Source organism: Pangasianodon hypophthalmus, chromosome 9 (genome assembly GCF_027358585.1).
Source record: "Pangasianodon hypophthalmus isolate fPanHyp1 chromosome 9, fPanHyp1.pri, whole genome shotgun sequence".
Classification (NCBI taxonomy): Eukaryota; Metazoa; Chordata; class Actinopteri; order Siluriformes; family Pangasiidae; genus Pangasianodon; species Pangasianodon hypophthalmus.
The window spans coordinates 13,914,294-13,933,499 of record NC_069718.1 but is presented as its reverse complement, the minus strand read 5'-3'; the positions used below and the strand labels follow the sequence as shown (position 1 = coordinate 13,933,499).

At 41.7% G+C, this 19,206-nt stretch overlaps 1 protein-coding gene across 1 annotated transcript in view; it reads left to right on the top strand.

The window, feature by feature from the left end:
* The window catches only part of LOC128318745 (receptor-type tyrosine-protein phosphatase eta-like), a 91,167-nt gene that overhangs the window by 8,613 nt on the left and 63,348 nt on the right, over nt 1-19,206 (top strand). The window contains exons 3-8 of the mRNA XM_053236575.1: nt 1,314-1,574; nt 2,094-2,354; nt 9,326-9,592; nt 10,955-11,215; nt 12,592-12,852; nt 17,014-17,274. Of these exons, the coding sequence (XP_053092550.1) occupies nt 1,314-1,574; nt 2,094-2,354; nt 9,326-9,592; nt 10,955-11,215; nt 12,592-12,852; nt 17,014-17,274 (1,572 nt within the window). The remainder of the gene's footprint in view (nt 1-1,313; nt 1,575-2,093; nt 2,355-9,325; nt 9,593-10,954; nt 11,216-12,591; nt 12,853-17,013; nt 17,275-19,206) is intronic.

The window sequence follows — 19,206 nt, the reverse complement described above, 5'->3', positions numbered from 1 at the left end:
CCAGGAAATAAGTGAGATGTATTCCTGTCAGACGAACATCATGGGAGACTATAAATAAAGTATTTTGTGGTGGAGCATCTTTGATCAGAAGACAACCAAGTCACTCTGATTATCCAGGACTATTTATTCAAACGGTTTGATTGCAATAGTATGCCTCTACGTAAACATAAAGTAGAGTATAAGATTGAACACTGTGGAATGTGAAGGAAGCAGATAACGTACCAGGAGGAGAAAATATTAGTCATATTTAAAACATGTTCCTGCTTCTTGATTCTCACACGTCAGGTGCAGCCTGATGAAGCTCAACAGCGCTATCTACTGTCACAAAGCAATCACTCTAGATAAACGTTTACTAGCATATGCTCAAGCTAGAAAATGTTTATTTATTAAGATCTACTTTCTTTGGTTCTGGCATTTCACGTGTGCGTACTGACAGTGTGACTTGTTTTTGTGTCTTTTCAGACACCAAATACTGACTTTGTTTCATTTATTAATGTTTACTGTTGTAATTAATTTTGATGGTGTTTTTGCTCTACAGCATTTCTTTGCATGTGCCTAAGACTTTTTTCACAGTACTTTTTTACATTTTTTATATTTTATGGTTCTATTAATAAGAAATTCATATCAAGTAACTGACAGTTCAGACACCATATGGCCAAATATTTTGTTTATTAAATAGTTCCAATAGAAGCCACAGCTGGATAGAGAGTTGCATGTTGCTATGTAACACACAGATTGACTGACAGTTCTTAGTAGTAACAGTTTAAATGTAACAAATTATTGCTAGATTAGGAATTGTACATAGCGAACACAGACGAATGGAGTGATGCAGTGATCCCAGTCCTGTTATACTGAATATCAGCACTCTTGGAACGGCGCTTGTCCAGTAAAATTAGTGGACTGAAACTAACAACTTTACTGAACAAAGGACAGAACTTGGTGTATAGCACACTGTGTCATACCTCTTGTTAGTTTCTTGTGAGTTAGCAACAGAAAATTTCCTAGGCTTTCCTAGGAATGTGTGCCACTGTCAAATTGGTATCTATACCCAGAGCTATTTGCATCATATTTAAAAAACAAAAAAAAGAAAGTGGGATCAATAATTTTGGAGATGACTTATTTGTTATAATTTATTTGCCATCTACAATTAATTATCTAAGTTCTAAAAATGTGTAATTTCTCTTTTTATTTCTCTATATTTCTGTATGTCTGTGTGCATGTAGCACAATTCAGACACATGTAAACAATGTTTGTTATTAAAATGATAGACGTGAATAATTAACAATTTGTGTGTGTGTGTGTATGATTTGCAGAGCCAGGTGTTGTTGCCAATCTCACTGTCTCTAGCAAAACCATATCATCTGTGTCTCTAACCTGGAATGAGCCACATGGGAACTGGTCCTTCTTTATAGTAACATGGACTGATGGCAGTGTGAATAACAGCAGGAACACTTCAGACACGTCTTACACTGTCACTGGTCTGACTGCTGGAGTGAGCTACACATTCACTGTTACTGCAGTTGCTGCAGATAACCAAACTGCAGGAGCACCAGCTCAAATCTCAGTATTCACAAGTAAGTCCTGTACTGCAGATAATGTTACCGGCAAATTGTATATTTTTGGAATCTACTGTATGTGAGTATTAGTGTCTCCTAGTTGGTGCTGATTTAAACACTAGTTAAAATAGAAAAAAGATGCTTCGTAAAAGCTTTCTGTGTGGTCACAACTGATTTGTTTGTTCTTGTTACAGATAAAATAAGAAAGTCACATTTTTCCCCATTCTGGTGTTTGATGTGAACAGTAACTCAAGCTCTTGACCTGTATCTGCATGATTATATGTTACTGTGTTATTATATGTGTTACTGTGTTATTATATGTGTTATTGTGCTGCTGCCACAGGATGATTGCTGACTGGATAACTGCATAAATGAGCAGGTGTACAGGTGTTACTAATAAAGTGAATGTATGTTTCTCTTTTTTATATGTTTATATCTCTTTATCTCTAAGTTGCCACACTGTTCAGCAGTTATTGATCAGAGCTTTAATGGACTCTAATTTGTGTGTGTGTGTGTGTGTGTGTGTATGATTTGCAGAGCCAGATTCTGTCACCAGTCTCACTGCCTCTACCAAAACCACATCATCTGTGTCTCTAACCTGGAATGAGCCACATGGGAGCTGGTCCTACTTTACAGTAAATTGGACTGGTGGCAGTGTGAATAACAGCAGGAACACTTCAGACACGTCTTACACTGTCACTGATCTGACTGCTGGAGTGAACTACACATTCACTGTTACTGCAGTTGCTGCAGATGGTGAAACTAGTGGAGAACCAACTCAAACCTCAGCATTCACAAGTAAGTCCTGTCCTTCACATAACATTGTTACACAATAGTTTTAATAATAGAGGTGAATAATCACAGGTTGTGTTCTTTTTTTAATGTAAACCAAATGTGCAATCATTCCAAACAAAGAAAGTAGTTATGAAGGTGGGGTGTGATAGTTGATTTTGAATGACAAGAATCCACTAAACTGTACAGTCTTTAAACTGTATTCTTTGTTTTTTGTTTCTCTTTCTCCATCCTCCTCACTGAGCACTAGTCCTGTTTTACACTGGATAAGTAAGCAGCGTGTAAGCAGTGTGTAAGCAGCATGCGCCCATTGTGCTTTCACGCTGGCAGCGATTATATCACGCAGCTGAACCGCGGCTTGTGTACCGCAAATACAAGAATGCACATTACTTTATTTTGATTTTAAATGCAAATAGTGTTAAAGTTAATATATCTAGTGGGAAAACCTCTTCCAGAGGCTTATTTTACTATTGACGTAGTTATAACTTTGATTTGTTTCATCCACATTGTTTTCATTCTCTTTGTTTTCCGTGTAGTGTGAGTAGTAGAAGAGAATTGTTTTAAGTAGCAGCAGCCAACACAATATTCTGTGCTATGTAAAAAAAATCCACATTCAGAGGAGGACATGAAGGGGGAGTGTGACAGAACTTTGAAGTTTTGCTCAACCCGGAGCAGTAACATGCTGTGTATATGTAGTTTATATGATAAAATTAATCTTCAACTTCAGCTAGACTTGTAGTTTAAATCACTTAAACATGCTTTTGTGGTTTGGGCAAAAAACCTCCTGGCAATAGTGTGTTTTCGTTTTTTTTTTTTTTTTTTTTTTTTTTTTTTAGTTTTCACGGTGCTGAAAGTCATATGGTGAATGTGTGAAACACAGTAGACATCATTTATATGCTTTTATCTTGAAACTGCTAATTTTTCATGTCAACCCATGTTTATTTTGACCAGGAACAATGCACTGTCACTGCTGCTTCTGCTCCTGCTCCTGCTCTGCTATGCTCCTGCTCTGCTCCTTCCCTGCTGTGCTCCTGCTCTACTACTGTCTGCTCCTGCTCCTGCTCTTGCTCCTGCTTCAGCTTGTTCTCTGCTCCTACTTCTGCTCTACTCTGCTCCTGCTTCTGCTCTGCTCTGCTCTGTTCCTGCTCCTGTACGTGCTGCCGCACTACCTTGGCATGCTATGTTAACCTGTTAACATCTGCGCCAAAAAAAAATATGTGCTGCTTCTGCTCTGCTCACGCATCCACTGTGAAACAGGCCTAAGAGTAGATCTGGTCTAGATTTTTGAAACCTTTTAAAATTACACTGATTGTGCTTAATGGTATTTTTATGTGTTAAAATATGTTATATATCCATTATTTAGTATTTACAACTATTTACTATTATTTCGAAAAATGTTTTATGAGGACAATTTTGTCAGAAATATGGTAAGTAGTTTCTGCAATATGAATCATTGTTTAATGTCTGTTTTATACAATCATTTTGCCCATTCTCTTATGTGTGTGTGTGTGTGTGTGTGTGTGATTCACAGCACCAGGTGTAGTCACCAATCTCAATGTGAGAAGAATTCAGAATTGTATACACCTGGATTTAGACACATTTTCTGAAACAATGTTTAGGATTGTAACGAGGAGTCAACAGAATGGGGATCCATTAGCAGCGTTTTAATAAAAGGCAGACACAGTCGTACAGGCGTGGTCGGGCAACAGCGAAACAGGGTAATCAGAGGCAAAACAAAGGCAGAGTGATCAAACAGGCAGATGGTCAGGGCAGGCAGCAAAGAATCAGAAACGAGAAGGAACAGTCCGAGGTCAGGGCAGGCAGCAAAGAATCAGAAACGAGAAGAAACAGTCCAAGGTCAAACACAGTAATCCAACAGAGAAGATATAAACGCTCAGAAATGTTAGCCGGGGCAAAACAAGACTTCGCAATGAGTGAGCGAGAGGCGGAGGCTTAAGTAGTCCCGGTAATAGGCTGCAGGTGAGCTCGTAATCAGTGCTGGGTGCGGGGTGATGGGAAATGTAGTTTCGAGGGGAAAGTCAATACTCGGGTGATGGTGACCTCTGGTGACGATCAGGGGGAACCACAGAGGCCGGATTCGTTACAGAGCCCCCCTCCTGCGAGCGGCTCCTGACGTGAGAAGGCAGACTACGCCGGGGTCTTCCGCGAGGACGAGGGGCCGGTTTATCCGGATGGGTCCTGTGGAAGTCAGTAGTAAGAGACGGGTCAAGAATGTCCTTGGCATCGACCCAGGACCTCTCCTCCGGTCCGTACCCCTCCCAGTCCACGAGATATTGCAGGACTCCTCCCCGGCGCCGAGAGTTTAAGATTTCCTGCACCTGATACGCCTCCTCACCGTCGATGATGAGGGGAGGGGGTCCCTGGTTCCGGGCCTCATCTAGGTCGTCCGCCCTTCTCGGAGCACCAGCGGCCTTGAGCAGGGAGACATGAAAAGTGGGTGAGATACGATATTGTGGAGGTAAAGCCAAACGATAAGAAACAGGGGTTATTTGTTTAATGACTTTGAAAGGACCCACGTACCTGGGACTGAGTTTGCGGCAGGGTAGTCGGAGCCGGAGGTCTCTAGTGGAGACCCAGACCCATGATCCCGGGACATACTCAGGGTTGGGACGTCGGTGGTGATCTGCCTGTTCCTTTTGTCTCCTGATGGCGCGTTGGAGATGGGTATGGGCCTCGTTCCAGGTGGTTTCACTCCTCCTGAACCAGTCATTAACTGCAGGTAATTCTGTGGGCTCCCCGGACCAGGGAAAGAGAGGTGGTTGGAACCCCAGCACGCATTGGAAGGGTGTAAGCCCGGTGGATTGTTTGCGCAGGGAATTTTGCGTGTATTCTGCCCAAAACAGATATCGGCTCCAATCAGCTTGGTTGCGGTGACAGTAGGATCTTAGGAAGCGGGTGATCTCTTGGTTGAGCCGCTCGGTTTGCCCATTGGATTCAGGATGGTAGCCCGAGGTAAGGCTTATGTTAATGTTGAGACGTTTGAAGAAGGCTGTCCATACGCGAGAAGTGAACTGAGGGCCTCTGTCCGAGACGATATCTTCAGGGAGTCCGTAGAAGCGGAACACATAACTGCACAGAGCCTCTGCTGTTTCTAGGGCTGTGGGTAGTTTGGGTAAGGGTATTAGGCGACAGGACTTAGAGAAGCGGTCAACCACAGTAAGAATGGTGGTATTGCCTCTGGAGTTGGGGAGGTCGGTGACGAAGTCGATGGCGATGTGGGACCAGGGTCTCTGAGGGATGGGTAGAGGCTGGAGCAAACCTGCCGGTAACTGTTTGGAGGATTTGGTGGCGTTGCAAATTACACAGTTCTTAATGTATGCAATGGTGTCAGAACGGAGTGAGGGCCACCAGAATTTGTTGGTGAGGAGTTGGATGGAAGCCGTTATTCCGGGGTGTCCGGAGCCGGGGAGGTCATGAGCCAGTTGAATAGCTCTGTTCCTCAGGGAAAGAGGTACAAAGGTCCTATTAGGAGGACATGCAGCCGGTATGGGATCGGTGCCCTGTGTCTCCGCAATTTCGGTCATGATGTCCCACTGCACTGGTGCCACGATGAGAGTGGTAGGTAAGATGGGATCGGGAGAAAGGGGTTCGTAAGCAGACTCAAACTGGCGAGAAAGCGCATCTGCTTTGGTGTTCTTGGAACCTGGACGATAAGTTACTGTGAACTGGAAACGTGTGAAGAACAACGCCCACCTAGCCTGTCGGTGATTGAGTCTTTTTGCAGAGCGGAGATATTCCAGATTGCGATGGTCGGTGAGAACCGAGAAGGGAAATTTGGCTCCCTCAAGCCAATGTCGCCACTCCTCCAGCGCCGCCTTCATAGCCAATAGTTCGCGGTTCCCCACATCATAATTCTGTTCCGCTTGGTTAAGCTTGCGAGAGAAGTAGGCACAGGGGAAGAGTTTGGGTGGACTGCCATGACGTTGCGAAAGAATGGCCCCGACGCCTGTGCTGGAGGCATCTACCTCCACTATGAATTCGCGTTCAGGATCAGGGTGATGGAGTATAGGTGCAGTAGAGAACCGTTCCTTGAGGTGATTAAAGGCTCTGTCGGCTACGGGCGACCAGGTTAAGCGTCCTCCTCTCCTCTTGGTCATTGAAGTCAGGGGGCCTGCAATGGAGCTGAAGTCTCTGATGAATCGTCTGTAGAAGTTGGCGAATCCAAGGAATCTCTGCATCTCCTTAACAGTCGTAGGTTGGGGCCAGTTCAGGACGGCCTGCACTTTACGATCGTCCATCGCCACTCCCTCAGGACTGACCACATATCCCAGGAACGTGGTGGAAGTCTGGTGAAATTCACATTTCTCTGCTTTAGCATATAACTGGTGGGAGATCAAACGTTGTAGTACGGCTCTGACATGGTGAATGTGTGTTTCAAGAGAGGCGGAGTAGATGAGAATGTCATCCATGTAGACGATGACCCATCTATTCAGCATGTCACGGAATACATCGTTTATGAATGCCTGGAAGACTGAGGGACTGTTGACGAGGCCGAACGGCATGACCCGGTACTCATAGTGCCCAGAAGTGGTGGAGAAGGCGGTCTTCCACTCGTCCCCCTCCTTTATGCGAATCAGATTGTAGGCATTGCGCAGATCGAGCTTGGTGAAGTATTTGGCGGAGCGAAGCTGCTCTAGAGCCGGTGGAACTAGAGGTAAGGGATACCGGAACTTGACAATTACTTCGTTTAAACCTCTATAATCAATACAGGGCCGAAGACCCCCATCTCTCTTTTTGACAAAGAAGAATCCGGCGGAAGCAGGAGACGTAGATGGAACGATGAAGCCCTTAGCCAGTTCTTCCTCAATGTAGGCTTTCATGGCTTCAGTCTCTGGTTGCGAAAGAGGGAAGATTCTACCTCTGGGTGGTGTAGAACCAGGGAGCAGCTCGATGGCGCAGTCGCTAGACCGGTGTGGCGGTAATTGGGCAGCGTTGGACTTGCTGAATGCCTCAGCTAGATCAGCATACTCCGAAGGAAGGTTGGCTGAGGGCGGAGGGTCCTTCTTAACGATGACTGCTTTAAGTGACGTTGGTTCCAGGGTCTGAAGACACTGTACAAAACACTTGGCCGACCAGTGAATGATTTGACCCTCAGTCCATGAGATCTGTGGTTCGTGGAGCTGAACCCAGGGTAGTCCAAGAATAACTGGGTTATTGGGAGCTTGTATGATGAAGAAACGAATGGTTTCTGAGTGCATGGCGCCAGTAGTCAGGCAGATGTCATTGGTGGTGTGTAGGACCTGACCGGCACCCAGAGGTCTTCCGTCTAACGCTGCCACTGCCAAAGGAGATTTACAAGGTATGAGAGGGAGGTCATGAGCTTTGGCGAAACCCGCATCAATAAAATTTCCTGCTGCTCCAGAATCGATTAGAGCCATTGTCTCTACCATCCCATTACTAAAGGCTAATTTAACAGGTACCTTAATACACTTTGAAATATGAGATGATTGACTCACCGCAGAGGGAGCGTGTAGCTTGGGTCTTGTGGGGCAGGAAGCTTTCACATGACCGGCTTGGCCGCAGTAGAGGCAGAGGTTTCTACGAAAACGGCGTTCTCTTTCCTCAGGGGAGATACGAGCGTGCCCCACCTGCATCGCCTCTTGCTCAGGCATTAGCGGAGGGCTCGGTGAACGAAGCGCCGAACCCCTGCTGGGTCTCCTAGAGCGAATTAGATTGTCAATGCGAATGGCAAGATTAATCAGCTGATCTAAGGTCTTGCCCTCATCTCGACAGGCGAGCTCAGCCTGTAGCTCCAGGTTTAGACCCTTGCGGAAAAGCAGCTTTAAGGGGTCATCAGACCATCCGGTTTGTGCAGCCAGTGTGCGAAATGACAGGGCAAAATCCGCCGCTGTTTTTTCCCCCTGACGCAGCTTGAGAATTTGTTCACCGGCTCCGTCTCCTCCTTCGGGCAGATCAAACACCTCTCGGAATCGCTGCAAAAACGCCTCGAACGAGGAAAAGGCTGGTCGAGTGAAATTCCACACGGCGGTGGCCCAGTCTAACGCCTTGCCAGACAGGAGAGAGCAGACAAAAGCGATGCGACTCTCTTCCGTGGGATATAGCACCGGCTGCTGCGAGACAAACAAGGAGCATTGGAGCAGAAAGCCCTTACACTTCGCCGGTGTGCCGTCGAACTTTTCCGGGTAAGCTAAGCGAGGGCTAGCCGTAGCATGACTCGGGGGAGGTGCTTGGGGTGCTGGCTCTAGCGACGGTGAGGCAGATTCGGAAGGAGGTAGCCGTATCGCTTGCAAAGTTTTTACTAATTCCTCCGTGAGTGATGTGAGACGTGCTAGCTGTTGTTGATGGGCGGCTAGTACGTTAGCCTGGGCAGAGACTTCGGTAGAGAGTCTGTAGACCGCTGCTGGATCGAGAGGTGGCGAAGTCTTCTGTAACGAGGAGTCAACAGAATGGGGATCCATTAGCAGCGTTTTAATAAAAGGCAGACACAGTCGTACAGGCGTGGTCGGGCAACAGCGAAACAGGGTAATCAGAGGCAAAACAAAGGCAGAGTGATCAAACAGGCAGATGGTCAGGGCAGGCAGCAAAGAATCAGAAACGAGAAGGAACAGTCCGAGGTCAGGGCAGGCAGCAAAGAATCAGAAACGAGAAGAAACAGTCCAAGGTCAAACACAGTAATCCAACAGAGAAGATATAAACGCTCAGAAATGTTAGCCGGGGCAAAACAAGACTTCGCAATGAGTGAGCGAGAGGCGGAGGCTTAAGTAGTCCCGGTAATAGGCTGCAGGTGAGCTCGTAATCAGTGCTGGGTGCGGGGTGATGGGAAATGTAGTTTCGAGGGGAAAGTCAATACTCGGGTGATGGTGACCTCTGGTGACGATCAGGGGGAACCACAGAGGCCGGATTCGTTACAAGGATATTAAAATATATAGATGTCAATATTTAACACATTTGTGCGTTTTTGTTTGTGTGTGTGTGTGTGTGTCTGTGGTTTGCAGAGCCAGATGCTGTCACCAGTCTCATTGTCTCTAACAAAACCACATCATCTGTGTCTCTAACCTGGAATGAGCCACATGGGAGCTGGTCCTACTTCACAGTAACATGGACAGTGTTGAATGGCAGTGTGAATAACAGCAGGAACACTTCAGACACGTCTTACACTGTCACTAGTCTGACTGCTGGAGTGAGCTACACATTCACTGTTACTGCACTTGCTGCAGATGGACAAACTGCAGGAGCCCCAACTCCAATCTCAGCATTCACAAGTAAATCCTGTATTTCACATTATTATTCTGGTTTAAAAACAGAAATGATTATTCAGTGGTTTTCTTCTTTTTGCATATAAAATAAATGGATATAGAGTAAATACAGAATAATTGTAACCCGTTCGGAAAATTTAAAAAAGCAAAAAGGACTAACATGCAGTGAAGGAAATTTTTATTTTAAATTTATATGGATACTTTGTCATGTTTTTTTCAGACTTGACTTTTTTTTTTTATTAAATAGTGCTTTTTTCTGGGAAACACTAATTTCAAATTTGTCAGCACCCTACAAATACTATTTTATGAAGGTTGGAGACACTTGAACACTTACAGAGGGTTCTTGGAGGGAACTCTACTCCATGAAAAACATTTCAAGCGCCATTATATTTTAAACATTTTTTATATTCTTTATATTCTCAGGTCTGTCGTCTTTAATGCACACTGTGGCTTTTTAACAGGGTTCGAATTCAAAAACTGAGATGGCCAGTGAAAAATGTGAATTTTGTGTCTGTGTTGATTTAGAAAATACATGTTTAATGTCATTATAAGGTCCTGAAAGCTTAACCTGATGGCCAAAGCAACCAGATTTTGGGCTAATATACCCTAGTGCTTACTGGTCCTGTTCAGAACTGGTATTATCCAGTAATATAGGTGCAGTTCAGGCAGTGCATTTTGCGGGTTGCTCGTAGGAAAGGCCTTCACTGATGCAACCCTTCTAAACAGTGTTGTTATGCAGGTTGTCTAGAAGAGTTGACCACAGGAATAAATTAAACTTTGTGGTTTTCCATGATAGTGGATGACAGAAGGGTTTTACATGTGTGCAAAGTTAGAAAAACTGAGGGAAATTAAGAAACATAATTTTTCAAGGATGACACTTTGTGTAATTTGTTTGTCTTTATTTAAATTCTTCTTTTAGAGGTATCAGTAATTTTGTGAGAAAATACTATTATTTAAAAAATGAGGTTTTTAAGAGAATAATTTTCGTTAGTGGAAAGATAATTCGCTTCACCACTTGTTAGAGTGAAAATTTTGAATTATTGTAATGTTTAGTTTATACAATGATTTTTACCCATTTTCTTGAAAGGTGTCAATCATTCTGAAGTGTCATCTAAAATAAATGGTGTGGTCTGTGACATGTGCAGCTTTGCAGGAAAGTGTTCAGTTTTATCTGCAAAGGGCCAGTGTGGCTGCAGGTTTTTGTTCCAACTAAACAGGAGCTGTACCTGATGGTCAATTAAAGACCATGATCAGCTGATTAAACAAGTGGAATCAGATGTGTCTCCTGAATGGTTGGAATGAAAGCCATAATAGATAATTATTATGTCTTTAAATTTACTGATAGTAATTAACGTGTATGATTCACAGAGCCAGATGCTGTCACCAGTCTCACTGTCTCTAACAAAACCACATCATCTGTGTATCTAACCTGGAATGAGCCACATGGGAACAGATCCTACTTTACAGTAAATTGGACTGATGGCAGTGTGAATAACAGCAAGAACACTTCAGACACGTCTTACACTGTCGCTGGTCTGACTGCTGGAGTGAGCTACACATTCACTATTACAGCAGTTGCTGCAGATAAACAAACTGCAGGAGCACCAGCTCAAACCTCAACATTCACAAGTAAGTCCTGTACTGCTGACAGTCGGTCTTATTCATTAGACAGATTAGACTGAATTGTAGATGAGTGAACATCTGAACCTGCTCAAAATACATTACTATTCAAAATGATGATTTATTGGCTCCTATCTTGAAAATAGGAGAAAATTATTATATGAAAAGAATAACACATGCAGTTGGTGTTGTTTTGAGTTGACATTTATGTGAAAGATATAGAATTAATATCGAAATACAGCTGTAATATAGTTTTATTGTAACCCAATACTTTTCAAACAAAAAAGCTTTTTTTTTAGTTCACTATATTTTGTGTATATTGAAAAAGACAGGTTTTTAAATCATTCATTTTGGTATCTCACTTTGGGATACACTTATTGCGTAGTTCTCAGCACGCCTTATTTCAATACACCCGACAGTGGGGACACATGAGTCAGGTAGTGACCACTATCCCCTATTTAATGGCTAATGCACCATCATCAAGCCCTCACGCTTTTACAGAGAATGCTCTCTGTTTACACGGCTGCTTTGGGGGCTTAGTGGAACAGTCCACAACTCAAACCCGATCCCCAGGTGCTAACCTACCTTGGTTGTGTAGAGATGTTTCTCCACCATAAATGATTTTTCTTTAGGGGATGCAGAATTTTGTTGCCTCCAAACAGCATATTTTCTCAGTTTCAAACAACAACCTCAAATTGGCTAACGAGTTAGCTAGCTTCCGGCTAGTCCTCAGACTCAGTTGCTAGTCTCCTATCTAGCTGCCGAGTGGGAGTTTTGCAAAATATTTTTTTTCTTCCTAAGGCATAGACAGAGCCATCTCACAGGAGATGGAGAGGCCTCCTCTTCGAGTGTGCCCATGGGGCAACAAGAATGTGTTCACATGTATTTAGTTGAGAGGTGTGTGACATCTCTGAGTGGAATGAGAGAGGCATGGTGCACATGCTGGACATTGGAGTAGGTGTTAGTTAGGTGCACATGCTGGACATTGGAGTAGGTGTTAGTTAGGTGCACATGCTGGACATTGGAGTAGGTGTTAGTTAGGTGCACATGCTGGACATTGGAGTAGGTGTTATTTAGGTAGGCTCTCATTTGCTATTGCTTCACCTCAGTTAAGGTAAAAACTGTTTTCAAAAGCTCAACCTAAGTATCGTTTAAAGCACATATGTCAGCCGAAGCAGTAGGTGTGTTTCATGTATCTAGCCTGCTTCCTGCGGGGGAATTGCACCCTGTTCAAACTGTATCTCAGACTGTTAGGCTTAATGGCTGCTGCTCTGGTTGCAGTCCAGTTCGATCACCAAGTATAATATTGTGCATTTCTCTCTCTCTCTCTCTCTCTCTCTCTCTCTCGCACTCTCTGTGTGTGGGTGTGTTTATGTGGTTCACAGAGCCAGGTGTTGTTGCCAATCTCACTGTCTCTAACAAAACCACATCATCTGTGTCTATAACTTGGAATGAGCCAAATGGGAACAGGTCCCACTTTACAGTAACATGGACTGATGGCAGTGTGAATAACAAGAGTACCACTTCAGACACGTCTTACAATGTCACTGGTCTGACTGCTGGAGTGAACTACACATTCACTGTTACTGCAGTTGCTGCAGATGGACAAACTGCAGAAGCCCCAACTCCAATCTCAGCATTCACAAGTAAGTCCTGTACTTCATGTAATTAATTTTATTTTCATATTTATGAAAATCTAATTTTCTGAGTAGCACCAGCCTACTACTACTTCAGTTGGGTATAAACCATTTTTAAATTGCATTTTAAATGTGTATACACTCTTTATATGACCCTATTTCACCAACCTACTAACTAAATGAAAGCTACTGAATTATTCTACCCACAACCAGTCAGAAGGAGCTCAGTTGAAAACTGTCAATCAGGTTATTTTGTGAGTATGTCTAACAAAACTAATTACAACTTTATTGCCAAGATGGGGATTAAGTAGAAAATACATTTGTTAAAATTTATGCCAGACAGCATATTCTATTTTTGTCATGATCTTGTTACGAAAAGCAAACAGTCTATTGATTTAATTATTAGCACATACTAGTATCATAGCACATGCGTAACATATTAGTATCACACCATGTTAAAAATAATCTGCATTGTTGAATTACATTATAGAAATAGAATGCACCTGGTAGCCATTTTTTTCTCAGGCAGAAATGAACATGGAGCTGCACAGCAAGAGGTGTAACATTTAGAATCCATGGTACAGTAGTATTTTCAAATTCAATTTGGTCCAAAATGTGCTTGTGTTACCATGACTCCCTTTTAGAACAAACAAAATAGTATTTCCTGACTTACAAGGTCAGGATCCAGTACTGAATAAAGCACAGACTTAAAATGTCTGTTCCATTCTCTACAACTGCTAACCAAAAACAACTGACTACATTAATTCATTTGTAATAAATAAGAATAAAAAGTTGTTAATTGTGAGACAGGTGATGCATCATTACACAGAACACTATACAATTAATAGAATCAGCAAAATGTCCAAATAAAGTATGACTGTACAGTTTTGATTAAATATAAATCATGATTCATTTTTTTATGCTTGGAATTAACTTCACAGTTCTTTGACCAATATTGTATAGAATGATATGTGTATTTATTAAATTGTTACATTACTGTAGCAGATCGTGATAACTACATTTTCATAGCAACTGTTTGGAAATGACTGCTTGTTAGCATTATGAATTACTGGTTTACTGGCATGTTTGTATTACAATAGCCTACATCCTGAACAAAAATATTGGCTATTTCATATAAAACTTTTATCATATTAGGGTGCTAAGGACAGAATGTGCCTTCCAAAGTTAAAAGGAAACCACAAGCAAGATTAGTTGCTGGTTATATAATTAGTCATGGCAATGTTTCTGTTCCTCTGCTATTAGGAACTCATAAACTACTTGTGCATGAAAATTGGTCTTGATAAATGTGTTATATGCATAATGCATCACTGACCAGTTTCTACTGAGATGTAGCCATGACTCAATCACCTCATTCATTTATTATATATATTTTGTCATTTGTTTAGTAATCAGGAATATGATATTCAGTACATAATATTAAACATTTGTTTATAATAAATTTGTTCAATCTGGAGGGTCCTGAATGGTGCAGCAGAAAAGCATTTACCCTGTCATTCGGGAGATCATGAGTGTGATGCCACAGCCATCCATGGCCGGGGGTCTATGGAGCCAAAGATGGCAGATAGCATTTTCCTCTGAGTGTCTTACAGTGTTTCACCCATGATGCTGCATGAACAGCAGTTCAAAAAGATGTAATTGGCTGGCTTCATCTGTCTCAGAGGAAGCACATTTTAGTCTTTACCCTCCCCGGGTTGGTAGCTGGTATGCTACCCCCTTCTGTCACAGATTAGCTTTTTCATCATTGCTTCTCCCTTTTTTGTTTTGTAATGCATGCATGCATGTGTAAGGGTCATGTGATATAACATCTATGGTAATTAGTCACAGCAGATAAGGGCAAATAGTGATTCTTAGTGGTAGCTCAGTGGTGAAGGCATCAGACTACTGCTAGGTTGTGAGTTCAAATCCCAGCAGTGCCAAGGTGCTGCTGCTGGGCCCTTGAACAAAACCCTTAACCCTCAACTGCTGAGTTGTATAAATGAGATAAATGTAATGTCCTTTCACTTCTGTAAGTTGCTTAAGGTAAGGGTGTCTGTCAAATGCTGTAAATGGTTCCTTGTTTTATGCAATGCTTACCTATATGGATGCTGTTTTTAAATTGCAAATTGCATTGGAGCTAAGAAATGGCAATACTTTCCAAGTTTGATCTCTGGGGCACCCACAACCTGATACACACTTGGGAGCAGGATGTGTGGAAAACCATGTATAGCACCACCTCTGGCCACTATGAATATTATCTAATACAATATGGATTTGTCAGCCCCCTCCATATTCCAAGCATTTACAAACAACATCCTCAGAAACATTCTAGGAAAGTTTGTCACTGAATAAATTGCATATTTATTTATTTCCCCTCACTCGAGACTAATGTCCACCATGTTAGGAAGGTCCTGCATAGACAACTGGAGAACAAGCTTTTTGTCAAAGAAGAAAAGAATGAATTTCACGTGCCTCTCCCTGGGATTTGTCATTGGGAAGTAGGGGATGATTTTGGATGAAACCAAAGCAAGTACCATTACTGAATGGCTGACATACAAACCTTATTTACCTTTAAAGATTCCTGGGCTTTGCGAATTTGTATAGGAGGTTTATTTGTGGATTTAGCTCCATCACTGCTTCTCTCATATCCTTACTTCAACTGAGAGCACATGTAGACTAGCCTGGTATTCACACTGTGAACAAGCTTTTCAAAGACTTCAAAAAGCATTCACCACTGCTCCCATCCTGACCTGATGCTTCCTTTCTTTTAATAAACCTGTAGTTGCATCCAACCCCTGTGTAATCTCTGAATGAATTTCTGAAATTTTGAAATATGCACAAGTAAAAAAGAAATAAGACCTTACACACAGCAGAATCAAGGGAGTGTCATTTTATGTGAATAAATCACGTCTCACAGAGCTGGTGTGAATATAAATGGAAGTGTATCTGTTCTGTGAAGCATGATGAAAAACACCACAGAAGGGGTTTCAGTGGAAATATCCCTTTGTGCCATTCAGTCTTGACCTTGTACCTGTTGTCTTGTCTGTGCAGTGATCTTATGCCATGATAATAACAGTAGTGTCCAGTACTATTTCATGATGCCTGAAATATAAACATTTTTTCTGCACATGTTAATATCATGCATGCTTGCTGGAAGCCATCTGTTAGATTGTACTGTTAGGTGTACTGTTTTTCACTGTACAGAGTTTTGCTTTAAACATCTGTAGCCTGTCGCAGCCTGATGGAAAATAGTCTATAAATTAGGAGAAATTAGGTCATAATGCTTTATACAGTACTGATCAAAGACATAGTAGGATGAAATAGACTGTATAATTCCATGGTAGATGTTGATGTCAGATATAATATCATATAAAGTGCTCTTCTTTCAATGAATGATGAATTTTTGGCTTTCAATTTTAGTAGATAGTGGAATAGTGGAATCAACATCCTGGCTGCCAAACATTCATAATATTAAGTCATATCCTGAGTCTCATAGAATCCTTGGGCTGGAGAAATAACTGGCTATGAACTGTGCCTATTGCTGATTTATCTGGGCATTTTAAGGATTCATGGACAGAAAGCTGGCGTCACCCTGTAAAAATGATCACTTTAGTGTTTTTTTTTTGTTTTTTTTTCAAAAATGCATTTCTGAATGCAAAATGTGTGTGTGTGTGTGGTTCACAGATCCAGGTGTTGTCACCAGTCTCACTATCTCTAACAAAACCACATCATCTGTATCTCTAACTTGGATCTGAATGGTGGATTTATAAGTGATTCTGTAGTAGTATACAGTAAACAGTAAAAAAAACAAAAACATAACAGTACATTTGAGCATAATCCTTTTACTAATTGGTTGTCTAATATCCACATGGCTAACATTTTCACTGTTGATGGTGCTCCAAGTGTTGAGCAGGAGAGGGCAGGAGGGTGCTGGTCAAAAAGAAAGAAAACAGGGTATTTAATCGCTTTCTAATTGTCATCATTAACATTATGTGTAAAGAGATCTGACACTTTGTTGTAGGGATATTTAATCTTTTAGGGAGAAAACTTTGTCCTTTTTTCTCTTTCTGCCAAAATTAAATGTGCCATTTTTGACCATTTGAAACAATGTTTAAGATATTACAATTATTATTGTCACTAATTATCACATCTGTATGTGTGTGTGGCTTACAGGTCCAGATGGTGACATCAACCTCACTGTCTCTAACAAAACCACATCATCTGTGTCTCTAACCTGGAATGAGCCACATGGGAACTGGTCCTTCTTTACAGTAAAATGGACTGATGGCAGTGTGAATAACAGCAGGAACACTTCAGACACGTCTTACACTGTCACTGGTCTGACTGCTGGAGTGAGCTACACATTCACTGTTACTGCAGTTGCTGCAGATGGTGAAACTAGAGGAGAACCAACTCAAACCTCAGCATTCACAAGTCCTGTATTGTTTTGTCATTAGAGTGTTGCTTAAGCTTAAGGATTACTGGTTGATGATATCAGCAATTGTGTGAATTTTTTTAATTAAGTGCCTTTCAACAGAGAAATTCAGAGACTGTCACCGTTAACAATCTCACAACAGTTACAAGCTCAATATTATTGTACTGGACTGATTGAATAGGGAAAATCTCCCATTATGTAATCGAACCTGTACACACAGAGCCTGATGTCATATAAGATTTTATAAGTATACCATTGGTAAGTTACTATTAAATGTTTGTTTTGTGTATTAATGTATTTTCCTAACACAATAGCCTCTAACCTGTACTCACAGAACCTGATGTTGCTAGTGACCTGAATGTGATTGAAATTACAACAAGCTCATTGTTTCTGAACTGGACTAAACCAAGAGGAGAAAGAGCTTTCTTTAAAGTACAGTGGAGCAATGACAGCATCAGTTTGAATTCAACAACCTCAAACACTTTCTTTAACATTACTAATCTCAATGCTGGAGTCAATTACACCATCCTGATATCTGCTGTTGCTGCAGATAATAAAACAGAAGGAGAAGCAATTGGTCTTTCAGTCTATACAAGTATGTTTCAGAGAATTATCTTGTGTTCTCATTTGATGACAAAAGGAATTTCTGAGCAGTAATGAGTTAGGGTTAGGGTTAGAGTTCACAACATCAAGAGAAGTCAGGAATACTCTGGAGAAGGTAGGCGTATCATTGTCAAAATCTAAAGTCAAGAGACGCCTTCATGAATGTAAATACAGAGGGTTTACAACAAGGTGCAAACCACTGGTAACATTCAAGAACAGGAAAGCCAGATTAGACTTCTAAAAGAAAACATCTAAAAAGGCCTCCCGTGTTCTGGAATAAGATTCTTTGGACTGATGAAACCAAGATTAACTTGTACCAGAATGATGGGAAGAGAAAAGTACGGTGAAAGAAAGGAACAGCTCATGATCCAAAGTATACCACATCATGTGTCAAACATGGTGGAGGCAGTGTTATGGCATGGGCATGTATAGCTGCCAAGGGAACGGGCTGACTGGTGTTTATTGCTGATGTGACTGCTGACAGAAGTAGCAAGATGAATTCTTAGGTGTATAGGGCTATACTCTCTGCTCACATTCAGCCAAATGCTACAAAACTGATATGACGCCGCTTCACAGTGCAGGTGTATAATGACCCTAAACATACTGCGAAAGCAACTCAAGACTTTTTGAAGGCAAAGAAATGGAATATTCTTCAATGGCCAAGTCAGTCACCTTATCTCAACCCAATAGAGCATGCTTTCCACTTACTGAAGACAATACTGAAGGCAGAAAGACCCACAAACAAGCAGCAACTGAAATGCAGTAAAGGCCTGGCAAAGCATCTCCAGGGAGGAAACTCAGAATTTGAGTTTTGAGAACATGGGCTCCAGACTTCAGGCAGTCATTGACTGCAAAGGATTTTCATCCAAGTATTAAAATTATGGTTATATTTACAATTATGTCACTTTGTCCAAATACTATTGAGCCCCTGAAAATGGAGGTACTTTGTCGAAAATGGCTGTAATTCCTAAATGGTAAATGCCATATTTTTGTGGAACCTCTTAAAATAAAGCATCGATCACATCTTGATTGTTTTTTTTTCAAATCACAAAAACTCTGCCATTGTCCAAATAGACCTGACTGTACACATAAATAATCTGACTTCTGGAGTGCTGTACATGTTGAAAGTTTTTGCAGTTGCTACAGATAATAAAACAGAAGGAAATTACAGGGCAGTTTAGTATGTAAATATGGTGTTGCAAATCAACTGTGTCATTGGAAATAGCATAAGCAGAGCAGTAGGGGACAGGCAGGTGTTGGTAGAAGGTGTGGATACAAATGCTCAGAGGCTGTTTAACTATTTTTTGATGAATATATTAAACAATTGT